Raw genomic sequence first — 21,128 nt, forward strand, 5'->3', positions numbered from 1 at the left:
TCCAGGGGTATGGCATAGCCATGGACAGAAATAGGATTAATGACTTTTTCAATTCAACGGTGTGGCACATGCATTCTTGCACTCAGGAAAAGCAACTGAGCAGATTTTTAACCTCCACAGTCAACTTACCCAGCACTTGTTTCTGTTTTCTGTACAGTTATAGAATGGGAAATAAAAAAAACCCAACTGATTGCTCCCAATAAATATTTATGGAATGCTTAGTTACGTCTGTTAGCCCTTAGTTACTGGGCACCAAGAAATAACCCAAAAAAGACATAAGGAACAACAAAAAAATTAAAAAAAAAAAAAAAAAAAAAAGCAAGGAGAGGAAAGTGAAAGCAACCAGAGGAGAACAATGGTAAGAATTTGCCAAATTTGGTAAAGTCTACCACTGTTTTTCTTAGTCCAAGGGAAAAAATCAAGTCATTAAAAAGGAGGGAAATGTCATGTGGTGACTGTGGTGGACCTACTCTGTACATTTCACTGCTTTGGGGATTTTTTTAACCTCCTAAAATAATTTTGGCAAACTTGGTATTCCCTATCACATGTTTTCACTGGACATCTAACATTTTTCTTCATAAGTTTAAATTCTTCTGAAGGATATAGTGACTTACATCAAAAGAATCTAAAAACTACAGTAATTTAATACTTAGCAACATCCCTTGAGAGAGGGTGAGATTTTACAATGATCCTTTATCTCCTTGAATTCGTTATTTTGATTCCGTATTTCCCATAGAATTTTATCCCAATACAACATCATTTTGTAGTCTTTCAAATCTTCCTACCATACTTCTCTGTGCTAAGTACGGGTATAAATATTGAAATCTGCTGTTGTTATTTCCTGTGGCCCCAAATCTCTGTTAAAAATATTTCTTGTGGATTGTGTTACTTTTGCATCTACTTGTAGCACATAATCATTAAGGCATAATAATGGATAATAATTTGAAAAACCCTTTACTGGAAGAAAATGTGGAATTGTCATTCTGCCTCCTCCATGAAATCATATAGAGACCACCTCCATTGAAAGAGGTGCCTCTGACTCAGTATTTCCAATTGTTTCCATGTCAAGAAACCTAGAGGAAAGCATTTTTACACCCTTGGGGCAATGTGCCACCATCAACTGAGCCTTAATTTATCAGAAATGTCTTAATTTATCAAGCAGAAAGGTGAGATTTTTTTCCTTGAATTTACGTGCCACACTTCTACAGCAGACTGAGTCTCAGAGAGGCAAATTTTAGAAAGATTTTTCCTTAGGAAAGGTTAAATATATAAGATCTAGATTTAGTTCAACTGTTTGAATACAGCTTAGCAAGGAATTTGCTATAAATTTAGAGTTAATGATGGTTTTAATTCATTGCTATCTGGGTTACCGATCCAGCAGGCTTCCGCTGTGCTACTCTGCTTATAATCTGATGCTACCCCGCTAATATTCAATTCCATTATCACAATTAGTTTTTCTCCAACAGGAGAATGGTTTCATATTTTTCCTCCACATCCATCTTTTTCCTTCCTTCTTCCTTGCTCGCTCCTCCCTTTTCTTGGCCTCTTTAAAATCAGCCCCCTTGAGAACCAGATGGTTCCAGCAGTGCTTGCAAGTCTGCGCTTTCCCAATCGGCCAAAGATCCAACCTCTGAACTCTCTTCTTCAAACGCTTTTCTGGGCTTGAGGGGGAACTGCAGAGGGAGCCCAGGAGGAGCCCACAGAGCAAAGCCCTGAGGAAACTCTCACTTGAGAAAAACCTGAGGATGTGTGGAATTAACACCCCTGCCTCCAGGGCAGCGATGTTTTAACCAGCTGGTACCAAAGCTTTTTTTTTATCTGCAAGGGAGCCAGACTTTCAGAATTCCATTTCCCACTGGATAACGTTTGGGTCCATTTTGACAGGGACCAGGAGTTGCTGTGTCTGAAAACAAGATTTTTGTTCCCGGGACTTATCTTGGGAAATAGGGCTTTTGGAAGTCTCTGTACACGAAGGCTCCTGTCGTTTGAAGCTGCCTCTGCACTGTATATGCCAGAAATTATACCACTAGATGTTCAATAACAACTTTACTCCACATAGAAATGATTAGAAGCCACATAAATATTACTCACCAAATCCAAATTTTAAATCTCTCCATTTAACTTCCCCTAAACATCTGTAGTCTCTCCTCCAACAGGAGGGTGTGACAGAGGAGTTGGAGTGGAAAGGGACAGTGAAATTCCGCATTGTTTCATGTCCTCTCTTGTTTTTGGATTTGCAGTTGCATTTCCTCTGGAATTCTTTCCCCTTTTCCCATTTCCCAGTTCCTACTAGTCCTTTGGATCTCAGGTCAGACATTTTCTGTTACTTCCATCTGGAGGCTTTTGCTGACTCCTCAAGACTGGTTTAGAAGCTCCTGGAATACACCCAGGGTTCCTGAGATTATTTCAATTCTATTAATAGCACTTATGACATATTATAACTATCCCTTGTATAATCTTTCCCTAAACCTTAGCATGCTCAAGGCTCAGTCTTTAAATACCATGTATATGCAAATATCTCTTTCCATCTTGGACTGCTCCATGAAACTCTAGATTCACATATGCAACTGCTTTCTCAACAAGTATTTTATACTTATTGTCAAAAACTGAGCTCCTAATCTTCCTCCCAAATTTGCTCCTCACCAATCTTCCCCACCTCCGTAAACAACTGCTCCATCTGTGCCGTCATCTGTAAATCCTTTTTGCTTACATCCTACGTCCCATCTATCAATTCCACCTTCAAAATATATCCATAATCCAGCTGTTTTTCTTACTATTTCCATTGCTAGCACACTAGAAAGTCTACTATCACTTCTCACCTAGATTTTTGCAATAGACGCTTCACTGGTCTCCCTCTTTTTTATTTATCCTTGTCCCTGCCTAGTCTAGACACAGCAGTAGTGCAAACCTCTCAAGGGTTCTTCTCTCATCCAGTATAAAAGCCAAAGTGCTTCTAGCGGCCTGTAAGAGCCCTCCCCTCTCCTCTCTCCTCCTTTCCTCTCTAGCCACCTCCAGCCTCCTTGCTCTTCCTCCAACAAGTCAGGCATCCTCCTGCCTCAGGCCTTTGTACTTGCTGATTCCTCTGCCTGGAAACAACTTTTCCCAAATATATGCTTAACTCATTTCCTTATATCCTTCAGGTCTTTGGTCAAATACCACTTCCTCAGTGAAGGCTTAACTGTTCAACATATTTAAAATTACAAAATACTTTTTAAAAAACCAGCCATCCCTATTATCTTTCCTGCTATTTTTCATTAGTTACTATACTATTTTACTTATTCATTTCATTTGTCTGCATTTCCCACTGGAACGCAAACTCCGTGAGGACAGAGGTTTTTGCCCATTGTGTTCATAGTTATAGCTCTAGTATCTAGAGGAGTACATGTCATATTGATACCAAGCAATGGGCTGGCTCTGCTCTCCATGATCTGAGCCAATCAATCACAAGGAGTCAGGGATCAAGAAAGGAAGTTTTAATTTGATTAGCCGGCATAATCAGGAAGATGGCAGACTGATGTCTCAAAAAAAAAAACCCATCTTCAAAAATTGCAGAATCTTGAAGTAGTTACACAGGGAAAATGAGCAGTTAGGAGGGGATTTCATTCAGGCATGACGGACTCCAGGGTCTTTTATTGTTCCATTCTTCTGTCAGCTCTGATGAATACCTTGTAAGTGTGTTTCCCTCCTGTGGTCAGCCTGTAACTGGAGAGAAATTCATAGAACAAAGTTTTAATTTATCAAGCTCTCAGGGAGTATACACATAAGCAGAAGCCATACATCAGGAGAACATGTGAACTTTTTAAAGTATGTGCAGAGCAGCGATTAGTCACACAGAGGAGGCCATTTAGCGAAACAAGATGGCCTCACTTTTCTTCACTTACAATATAGCAGCTACTCAATACTTTGTTGAATAAATGTTGAATGAATGCCCTACTGGAGTACATAGGGAGCACTCAATGTTTTTCCACAGGTAGATGTGTAAGCAAATTTCAAGAGTTTAACCCTGAAAGGGTACAGGAATGGTCTATTCATAGGTAAATGTTCTAGATTCTGTTTCTACAGCTCTCTGTTGTGGTTGTGTGTATAAACCTGATGGAGTTGCTAATCATGGGTCTTCTGTTTAATCACGTGATCCACCATGCTGGTTCATGCTTGTGCAAGAAGTTAAAAGCTTGACCCTGCAGTAGGACTAAGCACCTGAGACTTCCAGTCCCATCCGGAGAGCGGCAGATGTTCATCTGTGTAACCATTAGTTCTTCCCCTTTGCAAAGCTTCAGGCTGTCCAGGAATAAACTGACTCCTGAGCTATTGGTGCCTAAAGATGAAGATAATACAGGAGACTCCGGGGGAAGGAGAATCTGTTCTAAAGAAGACACACTTTCCTGTGAGGCTTCTGAATACTGCTTTAAGAGATTTGTTTATTTAGTATTTTGAAAAGGTAATACACTCACAGAGTTCAAGAGAAGTATAAATAGTTCTCCAGAGAAGTTTCCCTCCCATCTCTGTCACCCGCCTACCTGATTTCCACTCTGTCCTCCATCTTCCACAGGTTCTATTATTATTAATTTCTTACCTCTTCTTCCGGAGTTTCTTTATCCACTTGTATGTAAATATAGAGATTCAAATGTTCTGGGCCTTGCTTTTCATACTTCACGATATATTTTGGAAATCTTTACACATCAATACATAGAAAGCTTCTCATCTGTTTTGTTTTACATTTTTATTGTAAAATGTCAGACACAGAGAGGTAAATAAAATCTGTATCTATAGCTTAACAAGTAATTATACAGTGAATACTCATTTAGCCATTACTCACGACAAAAAAATAGAGCATTGCTGGCACTCAGGCAACCCTCTATATGTCCCTTCCATTCACAACCTCTGTCTTCCACACTCTCCTTATTCCCCCAGAAAACCAGTCTTGACTTTAATGGTAATCATTTCTTTATATTCCTAATGCATTTACCACACACATATACATGCCTAAATATTATTATTTGTTCTGGTTTTGAAATTCATATAAGTATAATCATACTAAATGTTTCCTTTGTGACTTCTTTTCACACAATTATGTTGGTAAGATTCATCCGTATTGTTGCTGTAGCTCTGACCTGTTGTTTATTGTTGAATAGTATTAAACATTATTTTTCTAATTTACCATAAATGTTCACTCAGGTTGTTTCCAATTCTTGCCTTTACAAACGACAATACTATGAATATTCTTACACAGATCTGTTGGTGTACATGTGCACAGTTGTCTTGGGTACATATCTAGGATAATAGAGTATGTATGTCTTCAATTTACTAGATAAAGTCCAACTGTTTTCTCAAGTAGTTATTATCAGTTTAGACTTTCAATAGTGGCGATGAAAGTTATGACTTCACATCCTTGTCAATAATTAGTGCTTCTCGTCTTTTTAATTTTAGCAATTCTGATGGAAGACCAGTAGCATCTAGGATTAATTAGCATTTTCCTCATTTCTATTAAAACTGATTGCTGTAGTTGTTTTAAAATATGTCCACAAATTCTTCAGCACTCCTCTCATCAAAAGGTGGATCCTAGGGGCCGGCCCCATGGGCGAGTGGTTAAGTTCATGTGCTCCACTTTGCTGGTTCGGATCCTGTGTGCAGACACGGCACCGCTCAACAGGCCACACTGAGGTGGTGTCCCACATGCCACAACTAGAAGGACCCACAACTAAAATATTCAACTATGTACTGGGGTGACGTGGGGAGAAAATATAGGAGAAAAAAAAAAAAAAAGATTGGCAACCGTTGTGAGCTCAGGTGCCAATCTTTGGGAAAAAAAAAAAAAAGGTGGATTCTAAATCCTCTCTCCTTGACTATGGGCTAGAATTAGTGACTCACTTCTAACAAACAGAATGAAGCAGAAGTGATACTATGCCTGACATTTCAGGGTAAATCAGAAAAGACAAAGCATCTTCTGCCTGGCTCACTCTCTCTGTCATAGAAGGTCTTTATAGATTCTGCATTTTCATGCTAGTCTGCGTAAGTTATTTATGTGGCAAATACCTTCTCCTATTCTGTGACTTAGATTCATTCTTTTATAGTGTCTTTTGATGAACAGAGTTCTTAATTTCACTTATTCTTATTTTATAAATTTAATGTCATTAAATTGATCAATTTTGCTTTTATGCTTAGTGCTCTTGTATCTTATTCCTTAAGAAACCTTCTTCTATCCCAAAGTCCTCAGGATATTTTTTGTTATTCTCTTCTAAATGCTTTATACCTTTCAGCATAAACACACCTGGAATTAATTTTTATGTATGGTATATTTTTCCATATAGATATCTAATTAAGCCAGCAAAATTTGTTGAACACTTCTTCCTTTCCTTACTCTTCTACAGTATCCCATTTATTATATATCAAATGTGCTCTTTTTTTGTTCATTGGCCCATTTGTCTATCCTTGCATCAATACCATACCATCTGAGTTGATAAGGCTTTAAAATAAGTTTTCATATATGGATGAGCAAGTTCTCTCCCTATCACCTCCTCTTCTTCTTTTTCTTGAATGTTTAGCTATTCTTGGCTCTTTGCATTCCATAAAAAAAGTTTTGAAAGAGCTTATTAAGTTCAACAAAAGTGTTGAGATTTTAATTGGATTTAATCTGTTCAATTTTAGAAGAACATTTTTACAATACTGTATCATTTTACCATCTATGAACATAATATATAATTTCACTTACCTGATCTTATTTAATGTCTCTCAGTAGAGTTTTATTTTTACTATGAAGGATTTTACATCATCTCTTAAATTTATTCTCAGGCCATTTTAAATGGTGTGTTTTTAAGATTAATTTGTTGGTAAGCTATATAGAAAAAAACTTTGTATCTAGCAATCTTGCTAAATCTCTTAATGATTTTAATCATTTATCTGAGGATTCTAAAATTTTCTGCATACTAAAGTAATATCTGTAAATAATAATAATTACTTCATTCCAATTCTCTTATAATTTACCTTGCTTTGCTGCACTGGCTAGGACCTACAGCAAAGTGATGAGGAGTAGCAGCCTTATTTCCTCTCTGAGATAGCTTTCACAATTTCACTTAAGTATGATGTTGCCTTTGGCTTTTTGTACACATTCTTTTTCAGATAAAGGAAGTTTTCTTCTATTCCTAGTTTGCTTAAAATTATTATTATTAGTGTATGTTGAATTTTACCAAACACCTTTTCTGTATCCATTGAGATGACCAGATGTGTTTCTCCTTCGATCTTTCAATGTGATGAATTAACGTGGCTTGATTTTTATGACTTTCAGCCAATCTTTCACTCTTTGGATAACTCCAACTTAGCCACACTATATTATCCTTCACACATACATTACTAGACAGTGGGTCAATAATATACTCAAGAGTTTTACATTTATGTTCATCAATGAGACTGGCTTATAATCGTCCTTTCTAAATATTGTCCTTGTCCAATTTTTGTATCAGGATTATACTACACCCAGAATGAGTTGGGGAGAGCACACGCTCTACTTTCTGGAACAATGGAACAGTTCTTTCTTTACTGTTTGATAGAATCCATTGGTAAAGCCATCAGTGCCTAGAGCCTTTGTTGTGGGAAGATTTTAAATTATTGATCCAAGTATACCTCAATAAACCTAACTTGTAAAAATGTCCTTTGGCAAGTTGACATTTCCAATTAATTTTGGATTCAGGGCCATTATGTATTATTGTTCAATAGAAAGGATATCTCCTACTCCCTCTGAGCCTATCATTTTATGACTGACTCAATAATTCATAACTTATGTCATCAATGCATTATAAAAATAGCAGTTCACATAAGTTATATAATAGGTATAATATATAACTACAACAATAATAAAGTACCAACAAAGTGACGCTTTCTATAAATTATCTCATTTAATCCTTAAGGTAACTCTGACATAGGTAATCTTGTCCCTATTTTACAGATGAAGGAATTAACTCTGAGAGATTATATTATCTGAGGAAATATTACACAATTGGTTTGTGGAGGAATTGGTGCCCTTAACCATTTTTCGTACTGGTTTCCTCAACTGAGCATTCCATTTCTTAAGAGAATATGTAGACTGCTCAACATTATACTGTCAGGGGGTGCACAGGATCTAGTCTGGTTACTAAGTTTTACGTCTGAACTAGCCTGAAAGAGTAGCAGAGAGATCACTCTGGTTTCCAGGTAAGCTGGAGTAAAACAAATGCTCCAATTCCCCTGACAGATTTGAGTGGAGAGTACATGAGTACATAGCAGAGCAACAAACCTTCACCTTGCTTGAAATGTGATTCAGATTTCCTTTGTAATATGTTTTGGGGGTGCCTATACTCGGCTTGACTCAGAACTGGGCACATCACTTGGAAAGAAAGGCCTATTAAAAGTTAATGAATTAAGCTCAAATCCCCCTTTTGGATGGGCCTAACCTCCCACATGCTGAACATGGCCTGCACCTGCTGAGAGTGCAGCTGGCCTAGGGAGACGCTTGCTCTCAGTCTTTCCACTTCCTCTGTTATTGGATTACCCTAGTTGGAATATCTAACCAGCCCACCCTCCAGACTGAATTCATGGCCTATGACTTTATGAAACCAGGTCATTTTCGATTGCAATTTAACCAATAAGAGAGACAATTGCTTTAAGATCTCTGCTGTTTATCATCATTCTTCCCCTTAAAACTATATATAAAACTTTCCTCATTCTCCTTCACAGGTACGTGAGGTCATATAACTCATTTATGGTCAACGGGATATGAGTAATATAATGCACAAAACTTCCTGGTCATGCCCCTAATGGGAATGAGATGTCTTTCCATTCCTGCTGACTTGAAAACAGGTAAGATGCCTGGACCTCAAGATAGAAGCACACACTGAGGATGGTGGAGCACCAAGATTAACAGATCCTGTGTTCCTGACATCACAGAGTTCCTACACCTAGGAACTCTGGGTTGTTTATGTCCATATTCTGTATAACCACTGATATTTTGGGTCTGTTAAAAGAGATATCCCTATATCCTAACAAATGTAACTCTTTGAATACAAAGTCAAACCTGGTTGCTAACGGGTTGATAAAGGAAATCAACTAGGTATAAGAAATAATTAACCTCACTCATCTAAAGAGAAAATGGAAGAAATGATCTTACATTTATAAAAACTAACTGGCTTCTATTATAAACAGGAGAAGGGAACTGGATACTTCATGGAGACCAAAATGAATGATTGATTCAATAATTCAGCAGAAGAGTTATCTCCAAAGCAAGATATGAAAGAACATGTCAGAATAAATATGTGTGAAGGTCCAGTATTCGTAGCTGGAGTTCAGTGGCAAGTTGCTGGAGAAGATTGAGGAAGTTAGGTTAAAAAAAATTCCGAGATAGTTGTGTTGAAATAGGAATTAGAAATTATTGTGGAGAACTATATTCATGGACCTTAGCTGTCTCTTAGAGAAGAAAAAAGACTGATGTATGGTATCACCTTCGATTGTAATATAATCACTATAAATTTTAATTAGTTTACAAAATATATATTGTAAAAAGCAAATGTGATTATATATTTGTAGGCTGAACAAGACAGCGAGTTCTAAGAGCCATCTTGAAAATCAGATAAAGCACATGTCTTCATACTACAGCATCGTCCCTTCCTCAGTCCATATTACTACAGCACTCTCCCTTCCTAGTCAAAGAAAATTTACTGAGCATCTACTATATATCCACTTCTACTTAGCCTCTGTGAAGTCATAAAACTCTAAGGTATGAATCCTACTCAAATAACTTATTATTGAACATCAAAGAATCATTAAGTACTAAATACCATGTGAATAAATGCCACAGAAATTCAAAGAAAGAAGAAATGAGTACCGCAAGGAGCTGTTGAAGGCAAATAATAATAATAATAATAATAATAATAATAATAATAATAATCTGACACTATGTATGTGCTAGGCCATAAAATGTAGTTTGAAAGAGACAGGAATAAGGAAAGTAAATGAGGATGTATTCCAATTGCAGTTAGCACAACGGTCAAATTGTCGGGAGCAGGAGTGTGAGAACTGCCTGACTGAAACTATCTCAGTTAGTGGAGTGGTATTTGCTGTATGGAGAAGGTGTAAGAAGTGAACACATTGTCTCAGGTTGAAATAGCAACAAAAAAGTCATAAAGTAACAGCTTTATGACAGTCTTACACTTGTACCCATACTATTTAAATCCACTGCATAATTCACTAAGGTGTTCTCATATTCCACAAAACCATTAAATTTGCTTAGTTATCAATTTCCTTTAAAAAATAGTTTCTCTGGTTATAAAACAATACATAGGCATTACAGAAAATTTGGCAAAATTAACTATAACCACCAAAAATAAACACATTTTGCTGTATATAATTCCAGCCTTCTTCCTATACATAGATATATATAGTACTTACTGTTTTTACCTGTTTTTTATTTCATATCAATTAGTTTTCACTAAATATTCTTCTATAAGATTATTTTTAAAGATTGCAAAATATTCCAGATGTAGCCAGTTTCTTATTGTCTGACACAAATTGGTTGTTTCCACCTTTTCATCCATGTAACAATGCTAAAATAGAAATCCTTGGTGATAACTGTGTGTGCACATCAACGACTGCTGCTTAGAATACATTTCTAGAAGTGATATCCACTTCGGTTAACCAACCTAACTAGGTTAACCAACACATATATTCCTAAGTCTCATGTTACATAGAGTCAAAGTGCCTCCAGAAATACTGTACCAATAAACATAGCATTCAAGGTTGGGTTAGAGTATTCATCCTTCAAAATTGAATAACACTGTATTTTTTGTACTTTGTCAATTTGTTGAAACAAAAAATGTATAAATAATTGTTCTAATCCACAATTCTCTGAAAACAAATAAGGCTATTTTTCACATTTTATTGGCTACTTGTATTTCTTCTTTTGTGTCATATCCTTGTTTTCCTTTACTGTTTTTTTATTTCATAAAATCTCATATATAATAGATATTAACACTTTTTCCATCATATATACCACCAAGAAAGTTCTTTTCCTAATCCGTCATTTGCTTTTTCACTTTTTGAGGTATGTTGAAACACAAATTTTAGCTTTTTTTTTTTGGTAGTAATAATTATTGCTTCTTGTGAACAGTTTGGAAAGCTTCCACAACTCAAGATCAGTTAGGTATTTATCTACATATATTTGTTTCTCTCATAGTTTCATTTTTACATTTGATCTTTAATCCACTTGGGAAATTTATTTACTATAAAGGTTAGCTACTTGTCTGAAAACTGTTACTGAATTAGTTATCCAACCACTCCTAATGAAGAATTTCACATGCTAAATTCTTTTATGTACTGGGCCTGTTTCAGAGTCTTCTTTTCTGCTTTATGGATCAATTGTTTTTGCACACCTCCCCACCCCAGCTTTATTATATTTTGGAAATATTTTACCCATTCTCATCCCTTTTTTCTTTCATATTAAACTTAGAATAACCTCAAATTAAATTTGCTAATTAATGATTTTAACTAACAATTTTATTCACTCATCCCCTACAGGTACATGATACATTTCTCGTGTACTGATTAACTTATTGCCACTATAAAAAAAATTTTAATGAATTTTTTGGTCTTACATATTTCTTACTAAATTCATTCCTAAATATTTTATATTTCTATAGCTATTGTGAATAGAATCTCTTCTCCATTACACTTTCAAATGAACTATTGTTAGTATAATATATATGTGATTATAGAACTACCAGTATTATATATATATATATTGTAACTGCTCACAAAACTGTATGAAATCTGTCCCATATTTTTCTGATGAGAAAGCATGACTTTCACATGTTCTTAGAAGGATACATAAATTCAGTAAGGCTTAAACACAACTTCCTTAAGTCCAGGTTTTCTCAAAGCTTGTGTAGCAAGTCCATAATAATCTACCCTTATGTGTGAACAATCTTCATGGACACCAAAATGAACTCCAGATTCAGTAAGTCTAGAAGAGTCTCCAAAACCATACATTGGATAAGTTCTATCTTTTTTCTCTCCCTAGCTGGTCAATAAAATCACAGGTTTCTGGGGTAAATCTTCATATTTTCAGGCCATTGTCTCTGTAGTCGCAGGAAAAAGTCAGACAATAGAACAACAGACTTTTCTAGATGTGTTGGATCTCAGCATTTATTCTCATCCACCTGGCCTTCATATATTTAGGTATGGAAATAACAAACTTTCCAATTTTATCTTTTCTTGGTAACCTGCCCAAGACATGTTTTCTAGTTCCTTTTCATCTGGGACATGATGGCAACAATACTAAACTTAGTAGAGAAAGTTTATATTTCAAGACTAAGTTTGGACAGATTCTAGGTAATCTAGCCTTTACCAACATTTTAGTTCATTCTTTTCTAAGGTTTTATCTAACAACCAGATTCTTAATCAAGAAAAGATCTCAACTTTCCCACTGCAATAATTCATAGATCCTATACTATTTTATCTCTCAATTTTCTTCAATATTCATGATATGCTGAACTTTGGAGAACCAATGCAAAGGTAATAAATAGTATATATAGCATGTGGTCTACATTTTTATTGAATCCTTAATGACTACTACATGCTCACACTGTGAATCACACCTGATGTATTTATTATAAATAAGTCACAAATTAAGAATCACATCTATAAAAGCCTGCACTAGTAGTAAATAAAATAAATGTGAATCTTAAAGATTAATCAGGCATTCCAATTTTTCAGATGAATAAATTAAGGTCTAAAGAGGTAAAGTGACTTACCCCGAAGTAAGTACTAGACCTAGTTAGTAAGAGAGCTGAAATTAGAGTCCAGGACTTCTAAAACTCAGAATTGTGCTCTTTCCACTAAGCCATGTGGCCACTCTAGGTAGCTGACAGTTTTCAAGATCCTCCTTCTGTTTCCTTGGGAAGAGTCTCCATACTGGCCAAACTCCCAAGGTATTCAGAGGACTTCTCTCCAGTGTGAGGTTTTTCATGTGGAACAGAAGAGTTTTGTCTGAACGTTTTCCTACATTCAGTATGTGTATTTGCTTTCTCTCAACTATGAATTTTCTGGTGTTTTGTAAGATATGTGCTCTGGCTAAAGGCTTTCCCACACTCATTACATTTGTAGAGTTTCTCTTCAGTACGAGTTTTCTGATGTTTTTTATGGTCTGTCCTCCAGCTGAAGGCTTTCCCACATTTACTGCATTCATAAGGTTTCTCTCCACTATGAGTCATCTGATGTTGAACAAGGCCTGAACAGTAACTAAAAGCTTTCCCACATTCATTACATTTATAAGATTTTTCACTAGTATGAGTTTTCTGGTGATTTGTGAGGTTTGTACTCTGACTGAAGGCTTTTCCACATACATTACATTTATAGGGCTTTTCTCCAGTGTGAGTTCTCTGATGTTGAATAAGTGCTGACCGATCACTGAAGGCTTTTCCACAGTCATTGCATTTATAGGGCTTCTCCCCAGTATGAACTCTCTTATGCTGAATAAGAGCTGAACAGAAACTGAAAGCTTTCCCACAATCATTACATTCATAGGGCTTCTCTCCAGTGTGAGTTCTCTGATGCTGAATATGCCCTGAGCGGTCACTAAAAGCTTTCCCACATTCAATACATTTGTAGGGTTTTTCTCCAGTATGAACTCTCATGTGTTGAGTAAGGAATGAACTCTGGGTGAAACTTTTCTCACATTCATTACATTTATATGGTTTCTCTCCTGTATGACTTCTCTGATGTTGAGTAAGGTATGTACTTCTGCTGAAGGCTTTTCCACATTCCTTACATTCATAGGGTTTCTCTCCAGTATGAATTCTTTGATGTCGAATAAGAGCTGAGTAGTTACCAAAAGCTTTCCCACATTCATTACACTCGTAGGGCTTCTCTCCAGTGTGAGTTCTTTGATGCTGAATAAGGGCTGAACAATCACTAAAGGCACTCCCACATTCATTGCATCTGTATGGTTTCTCTCCAGTATGCATTCTTTGATGTTGAATGAGGTCTGAACAGTAACTGAAAGCTTTCCCACAGTCATTACATTCATAAGGTTTCTCCCCAGTATGGACAATATGATGTCGAATAAGAGCTGAGTGATCACTGAAGGCTTTCCCACATTCATTACATTCATAGGGCTTTTCTCCTGTATGAATTCTTTGATGTTGAGTAAGATGTGCACTCTGACTAAAGGCTTTACCACATTCATTGCATTCATAAGGTTTCTCTCCAGTATGAATTCTCTGATGTAGAGTAAGATGTGTGCTCTGGCTAAAAGCCTTCCCACATTCGAGACATTTATAGGGTTTCTCACCAGTGTGAATTCTTTGATGCTGAGTAAGGTATGTACTACGACTGAATGTCTTGCCACATTCAACGCACTCATAAGGTCTCTCCCCACTATGAATTCTCTGATGTTGAATAAGGACTGAGCAATAACTGAAGGCCTTCCCACATTCATTGCATTTGTAGGGCTTTTCTCCTGTATGAGTCTTCTGATGGTTTGTTAAGTGGGAACTCTGGTTAAACCTCTTTCCACATTCATTACATTTATAGGGTCGCTCTCCAGTATGAGTTCTTTGATGCTGAATAAGAGTAGTGTGGTCTCTGAAGGTTTTCCCACATTCACTACATTTACAAGGTTTCTTTCCATCACACTTCTTCTGTCTAATTAAATCTGAGTTTTGTTGGGATATTTTTCCAGGTGTACCATATTCATGACAACACTCTCCTACAGGATCATTCTGCTCCAAAACAACTACTGATCTTATACTGAAACCTTTTCCAAATTCATTAGACTCTATATCTCTTTCTTTGGCAGGGATTTCCATGCAGGTGAGTATATCTTGTCCCAGATAATTCTCCTGGTTTAGGTGCTGATTCTTAAACTGGCCTCTAGATTTCCAGGATTCTCCCAATACAGACTTTCTCTTTGTAATTTCTTCCATCTTTATTCCTTGGAATGAACCTTCGTTGAAAATGTCCTGCTGCTTTACTGTTGATTTGTTGGCTTTAGGTCCAGACTTCTCATCTAAAAGACATAAAAATACAAATCTACTATATGTCCAATGCTGGGAGAAAAGAAGCTGCTATATTAGGAATGAGATAATGAAATTACAAATACCGAGAACATACCATACTGGGAATATAAATATGGCCTCGTAATCTAGGGAGGGGTTAACTCGAAATGCTAGTGGTATGAAAGAGTCTGATTCAAGACATAATGTAATCAAAGAGAATGAAGCAAACGCTGTCAGGAGAGAAGGATGATTAGGGAAAATGCTAAATTACAGAGAGTGGAAAAAAAAAAACCCATGAAGATAAGCAAGGATTAAGAAAGACAGACTGTGGGGCCAGCCAGGTAGCAGAGCGGTTAAGTTTGCACGTTCTGTTTCTCAGCGGCCTGGGGTTCGCTAGCTCGAATCCCAGGTGCGGACATGGCACCACTTGGCACACCATGCTGTGGTAGGTGTCCCACATATAAAGCAGAGGAAGATGGGCACAGACGTTAGCTCAGGGCCAGGCTTCCTCAGCAAAACAGAGGAGGACTGGCAGTAGTTAGCTCAGGGCTAATCTTGCTCAAAAAAAAAAAAAAAAGAAAAAGAAAGAAAAACTGTTATCAAAGAGAGATGGTCTTTTACCTAATCCATTTTTGCAGAATAATTGCTAATATTACTGCTTTACATTTGATGTAAGAGCAGAAACTAGGTCTAAAGGAAAAAAGAAAGGTTGAAAAGGGGAAAATTTACTCTTTTAAAGTGAAAAACAATTCTTAGGGCTTTCCTAAGACAAATCTAGATTCTTTTTACTCTCAGTCATGGACAGAAAGGCAAGAAACATTAAGCATAGAGGACAAAAGACAGATGATCCTTCTTTTTATATATCAGCATATCTAGAAGTAGTCCTTCACTATGGGTTAATACTTAAGAGTGAGTTTCTAATATGTTGATTGAAAGATAAGTGTCTGTGTGTAAAGGCATGATCAATAATGGGTTTCACTGCAGGATTACTGGGCAGACACCTGCCTATATCGTTAATGGACCCCCCAAACGTTGGCACCTATTGTCTTTCATTTTGGGCTGATTAGTTTCCCCAGAATGAAATACTTCAACCTTCTACTTGGGGAAGGAGTGGTATGCAGAAGCCTGACTGCCCATGTTGAGTCAAGTGAAAGAAAAAATTGAGGGGACAGCCTCTTTATTCAGTATGTAGATTTTCACTTAAACATGCCTTCAGTGTGACCCCCTAGATGCTGGCATATAATAAGCAAGCATTAAACAAGAGGAATTAATGACTTAATTAACTGTACTAACATCCAACATTCATTCCTCATTGTAACTAATTTATTGTTGCTTCTCCTGCCCAAAAAGCCCTTCCTGCCTTGTTTTGCTCATCTAATTCTTGACCATATTTCAGAGCCCCACTCAAATTATACTATTCCCATGACATTCCTAATTCCCCAGTTTTCCTGATCTCCCACAATATTTGCTCTACTGTTTTAACTTCTAATTTTAGCACTTAAAAGCAGTGTTTTACATTGTTTATCTATTATCTCATGTGTGCATATATGTGTCTCCAGAGTCACTACTTCATGTCTTAGAGGAAAGAGAAAGAAACTTTGATGCCTTTTTTGGTTGTATTGAGTTTATGCCAAGCTGCCTCACAATATTAACAATAGTTAATTAGAAGCCTATCAGGTGGATAATGGAATTTCTATTTCAAAGGAGGTTCAGAGTGCTGAAGCCACTTGCCCCAAGAAACACATAAGCCAGAACTCCAGAGTCCAAGCACTTAATCTCTACTGCTCTGTCTGAAGTAGTAGAAATTATCATGGCTACAGGCTCATAAAATCCTCAGTTTTAATCTCAGCTTTCTACTGACTCTCTCTGTGAAATCAGAAGAAGTCCTCTCATTTGGCCCCTTTCCAACCCTCAATACTGCTGATACTGTGATCTTTCAAATACAGAAATGAATCACTTAACGACTGGGATATGTTCTGAGAAATGCGTCATTAGGCAATTTCATCCTTATGCAAACATCGTAAACTGTACTCACACATGCTATATGTGATGGCATAGCCTACTACACACCTAGGCTATCCGGTACTAATCTTATGGGACCACCATCATATATGTGGCTTGTCATTGACCGACCCTTTGAGATAAAGGTCCTTAACGATTTGATCCACCTACCAATCCAGCCTCATCATCTGTCAGTTTCACACATACCTTATACTCTAACCATACTGTTTTTACTTCCTAGTATTCATCAAATTTCTTATGTCTCCCTGTAAATGCTCTTTTCATGTAGAACTCCCCTCCCATCACCTAGTCTTTGATCTAATTCCTGCCCATTCTTCAGGATTCAATTTTAACATCACCTCTTCTAGGCTCCTTATCTATATTTTCATGGCCTCTACAACAATAAAATAATTATCCTTAAAAATAATAACAGCTAACATTTAATGAGCGCTTACCATGCTTAGAACCATCACTGTTCTAAGTACTTTACACGTATTTAATCACCTATTCCTCACTAGAACTCCGTGAGATAGAAACTATTATTATCCCCATTTTATGAATGAAGAAATAGGGCATAAAATTGTATTATCCCATACAGTAACCTCTAGCCACATGTGGCTACTGAGCATTAGAAATATGGCTAGTCCAAATTGAGCTGTGCTATAAGTGTAAAATACATACCAGATTTTGAAGATCCAGTACAAAACAAATGTAAAATATCTCTTTAATAAATTTTTATATTGAGTACATGTTAAGACGATGTTTTAGGTTATGGGATAAGATTAAAATTAATTTTACCTGTTTCTCATTATTTTTTTTAAACATGGCTACTAGAAAATTTTAAATTACATATGTGGTTCGCATTATATTTCTATTGATCAGTGCTAGCTTAGAGAGATTAAGAAATTTTCTCAAGGCTACAGAGCTAGTAAGTGGCAGAGCCAGGATTCAACCCAGTCAGCTGGGGCCCAGAGTCCACTTTCTTCACCACTGCTCCCCATGTTGGGTCAGCGTATTCTTCAGCACAGCACTTATCACAGCCTCTTTTACTAGACCCTGAACTCCTGGAGATGAGAGACTGAAGTCTTTAACATTTGAGCCCTCAACTCCTGGCACAATATCTGGCACACAGCATATGTTTGCCAAATGTTTGGTGAGTGGACAAATGTTGGCTGTTTTTTTTTTAATGAGAATGCCACAATGACAGTAGTTTTTAAAAATCAGTCCAGTCACTTTTTTTTTTTTAACTAAGCCCTGGAAACTGTTTAAAGCAAAAGTTAAGATAAAAGCACTATCCTAATTTTTGGAAAAGTAAATGTTTGGTGGCAAGTTTCTACTTTTTAAATAATTACAGGAATAAATGCTAAGGGGGAGATTCAACCTATAAACCGTAACAACCACTGCAGAGACAACTTTTCACAGATACCCATTACTAAGAGACAGAAAGAGAAACCACGAAAGGAACTCATGGAGTAGTTAGAAAATTAGGTAAATCAGAGCTTTACACTGTCATGCACAGTATAAAAAGATGGTTTCATAAGGACAATGAACTCAATTTTATCTAAGAAGATAAAAGAGGGCTAAGGAAAAGTCACTAGATTCTTTTGAAAGGAAAGGAATAATGAATGCCCTTCATGAGCATATTTATAGTACAGTGGTGAGGGACAAATACAAACTATAGAGTCAAGAAATAAATGTGTGATCATTAAAAAAGCAACATTAACGACCACTTTTAAAAGAAATTAACTTGCTTCAAAAAAGTATTTACTTAAAAAAATTATATATATCAAGATCCTGAATACTATAACTAATTCCACTAATATATAACTGTTAGCATAAATAAAGTTCTTTTGTGTATCATTCTGCGGAACTCTGTAAATACCTGCCACAAGGATTGGCATAAAAGGAAGCATGCACAGTAGATGGAAGTACATGAATAAAGAGACTAAGATAAAAATGAGCATGAGATTCAGATAACTGAGCCTGAAAGTTTTCAACAACTTTATTAGGGTTTGCTAGGTTGCCTAATATATATGATTAACCTTGTAATTTTCCCTGGATTTTATAGTAGAAAATGTATGCTCCATTTGTAGAGGTACATAATCAACTTTAATGAATTATCCAGACATTCCACATCTTTATTTTTTATTTATTTATTTTGTGTGTGTGTGTGTGAGGAAGATTGGCCCTGAGCTAACATCTGTGTCATTCTTCCTCTATTTTACGTGGGATGCGGCCACAGTGTGGCTTGATGAGTGATGCTACATCTGCGCCTGGGATCTGAATCTGTAAACCCTGGGCTGCCAAAACGGAGCTTGCAATCTTAACCACTATGACACTGGCCCGGCACCAACACATCTTCATTTTTTGTTTGCTTGATTCTGTCTAGTAGTAAGAAAGGCATATTATCTTTGTACACTTGTCAATATTTCTTTTGCATTTTTAACATATTTTGTATATCGTATATGTATATTTTATTTATATATATTTATAAACTCTGGTGCTATGCTATTCAGGATAGAAAAAGCCATGGTATGTCTTTATTGTAGATTATACCTCTCAAATTAACAAAAATGCTTATCTTGGCCATAGGGAACAGACATACTCATACCCTGCTGAAGGGTGTATAAACTAGGATAGCCCTAATGGTAAGCAATTTGGTAATATTTACCAAAATTACAGGTACATAACTGAATCTTTTATCTAGCAATTCTACTTTGGGAAATTCATATATATGGAGGAATTCATTGCAGCATTATCTGGAAACCCAAATATTCCTCAATAGGGAACTGACTGGTTAAATTTAAAAACAGAATTATACACAGTTGTAAAAAAACAGGAAGATCTACATACCGATATGGAAAGATCCCCAAGATATAGTGAAAAAAGCAAGATGGTAAACAGTATGCATAACGTGTTCTTTTTTTGTTATAAAGTCTGGTCAGATAAGAACAGGATTATCTAAGGAGGGTGGGGAGCTGGAACTGGGCAGAAAAAGAATATGAAGAAGGCCTTTCACTGTATATCTTTTCCAATTTCTTATTTTTGAACTATATGGATGTATTAGATATTCAAAAAAAAGCAAACTTAATCATAATCCTAAAAGACCTCCTTTGTCTTATTTTCTTTGGCTATAAATTCTATTTTTAAATTAATTCTGTAGTTCAGCTTCCTTTTTATTTATATCTGTATAATCTTTTATTTGAAATCTTTCTTTATCACTTTGGTTCAAAAACCAAAACACAACTAAACCAAGAGGCTGTACTTTAAATAGGGACAATAACAAGTACTACAATTCAGGCTTATCACAAAGATTAAATGAGTTAATATGTAAATAATATGTAAATATGTAAAGCATTTAGAATACTTAGAAAGTATTTTAATCCAATTTACAGTTTTTATTATAAGTGGCATGTTTGATCTTTCAGCTTTCATTTTATATAGAAATCTTGTTTCTAATTTTTCTATATAATTCTTGTACCCATTCCCAAAGTCAACTGTAAGACTGAGCCATCTCCACAGAGTGTTAAATCTCTGAAATTTGAACTCACAAACATCACACACATTCTCACCAAAACCTCCTATTTTGATTCTTCCAGGTTGTCCATTCCATTACTCTTAGACTTTAGCAGTTTGTAGCTCTATGTGGAGGCCGCCCCCCCCCCCAAAATCAAATTTCCTAAGTCTACATGATGGAATAATCCATACTTTAAGAAGTATCAGGTTTCTGCTTCTGCATATAAGGAGCTTGGAAGTCACCACTCTATCCTAACAACAAATACAAAGGTGGACAACTGAAAAATCAGCAATTCTTCTTTGATCCTTAAGAGACCAGAGGACACAGGGCAAACCACTGCCCCCGAGAAGGGAAAGACAGAGGAATACAGGCAGTCACAACTTATAGGATCAGAGACTCACCAGTGGAAAATGCTGCAAGAACCAGTGCCAGGGGTAGAAAAATCTGAACTATAACTGATGAATTGCTGAAGGCTCAGTGTGGACAACTCTGAGAGTAAAACACTCTAGGGGGATGCAGTCATGGGGAGGGAGGGCATCCATAATATTGTGAGATTTAGCTCCAAGAGCTCGACTAAATTCCCAAAGTAAACA

General features: G+C 36.4%; 1 protein-coding gene across 8 annotated transcripts in view; it reads right to left on the minus strand.

Moving 5' to 3' along the window:
* Positions 1-3,458: 3,458 nt before the first annotated feature.
* LOC100064006 (zinc finger protein 184) overlaps positions 3,459-21,128 on the minus strand; it is a 32,888-nt gene continuing 15,218 nt past the window's right edge. For 2 of the 8 annotated variants that reach the window (XM_070245000.1, XM_070245004.1), the window contains exon 3: positions 11,041-15,028. In XM_070245000.1, coding sequence (XP_070101101.1) covers positions 13,050-15,028 — 1,979 coding nt within the window. In that variant the 3' untranslated portion in view covers positions 11,041-13,049. Of the gene's footprint in view, positions 3,703-10,897; positions 15,029-21,128 lie in introns of those variants that run through there. The other 6 variants (XR_011429901.1, XM_070245003.1, XM_070245001.1 and 3 more) reach the window with 6 other exon arrangements.

Source organism: Equus caballus, chromosome 20, assembly GCF_041296265.1.
Source record: "Equus caballus isolate H_3958 breed thoroughbred chromosome 20, TB-T2T, whole genome shotgun sequence".
Lineage (NCBI taxonomy): Eukaryota > Metazoa > Chordata > Mammalia > Perissodactyla > Equidae > Equus > Equus caballus.